The sequence below is a fragment of the Octodon degus genome, unplaced genomic scaffold (assembly GCF_000260255.1).
Source record: "Octodon degus isolate 3935 unplaced genomic scaffold, OctDeg1.0 scaffold00004, whole genome shotgun sequence".
Classification (NCBI taxonomy): Eukaryota; Metazoa; Chordata; class Mammalia; order Rodentia; family Octodontidae; genus Octodon; species Octodon degus.
The window spans coordinates 35,633,318-35,633,970 of record NW_004524580.1 but is presented as its reverse complement, the minus strand read 5'-3'; the positions used below and the strand labels follow the sequence as shown (position 1 = coordinate 35,633,970).

The 653-nt window shown below is 45.0% G+C and overlaps 1 protein-coding gene across 1 annotated transcript in view; it reads left to right on the top strand.

The window, feature by feature from the left end:
- Positions 1-294: 294 nt before the first annotated feature.
- LOC101566869 (MIT domain-containing protein 1-like) overlaps positions 295-653 on the top strand; it is a 1,992-nt gene continuing 1,633 nt past the window's right edge. Inside the window, exon 1 of the mRNA XM_023717375.1 lies at positions 295-645. Coding sequence (XP_023573143.1) covers positions 325-645 — 321 coding nt within the window. The 5' untranslated portion in view covers positions 295-324. The remainder of the gene's footprint in view (positions 646-653) is intronic.

Genomic DNA, 653 nt, shown 5'->3' with positions numbered 1-653 from the left:
ATGTTCCCACACACCATAGCCAGCTTCTGTGGCAAAATATGAGGCCTCAGGTGAGTTCTAATCACAATTTAATTATGAAATGGCCTCTCCAATGATATAGAATGGCCCTTGACACCCTAGGTTCTCTCCCCCAGCACCCAGGTAGATGCTGCCCCATGGGGCAGGAGACTCAAGAAGGAAAGGGTGGTTCAAAGAGTTCTTGCAATTGATTACTAAGTCACCCTCACCAATAAACTCTATTCCGGGATGAACCAAGAAGGTTTTTCTGTGAACGAAACACTTGGGCACAAACCGGGTCGAGGGGCAAAGATTGTTGTTGCAATTATGGCTAAGTCCCAGGTGGGACAGGATCCCGAGTTCTGTGCCGCAATCACTGTGCTGAACCGGGCGGTGGAACTAGATTCGGAGTCCCGGTACCAGCAGGCCCTAGTGCGTTACCAAGAGGGGATTGATCTGCTCCTGCAGGTTTGGAAAGGCATCCAAGATCATACTAAGAGATGTTACCTCAGAGAAAAAATTACTCACTACATGGATAGAGCAGAAGACATAAAGAAATACTTGGATCAAGTAAAAGAAGATGGAAAATATCACAAACAAATTAAGATAGAAGAGAATGCAACAGGTTTTGGTTATGAGTCACTTTTTAAAGAATA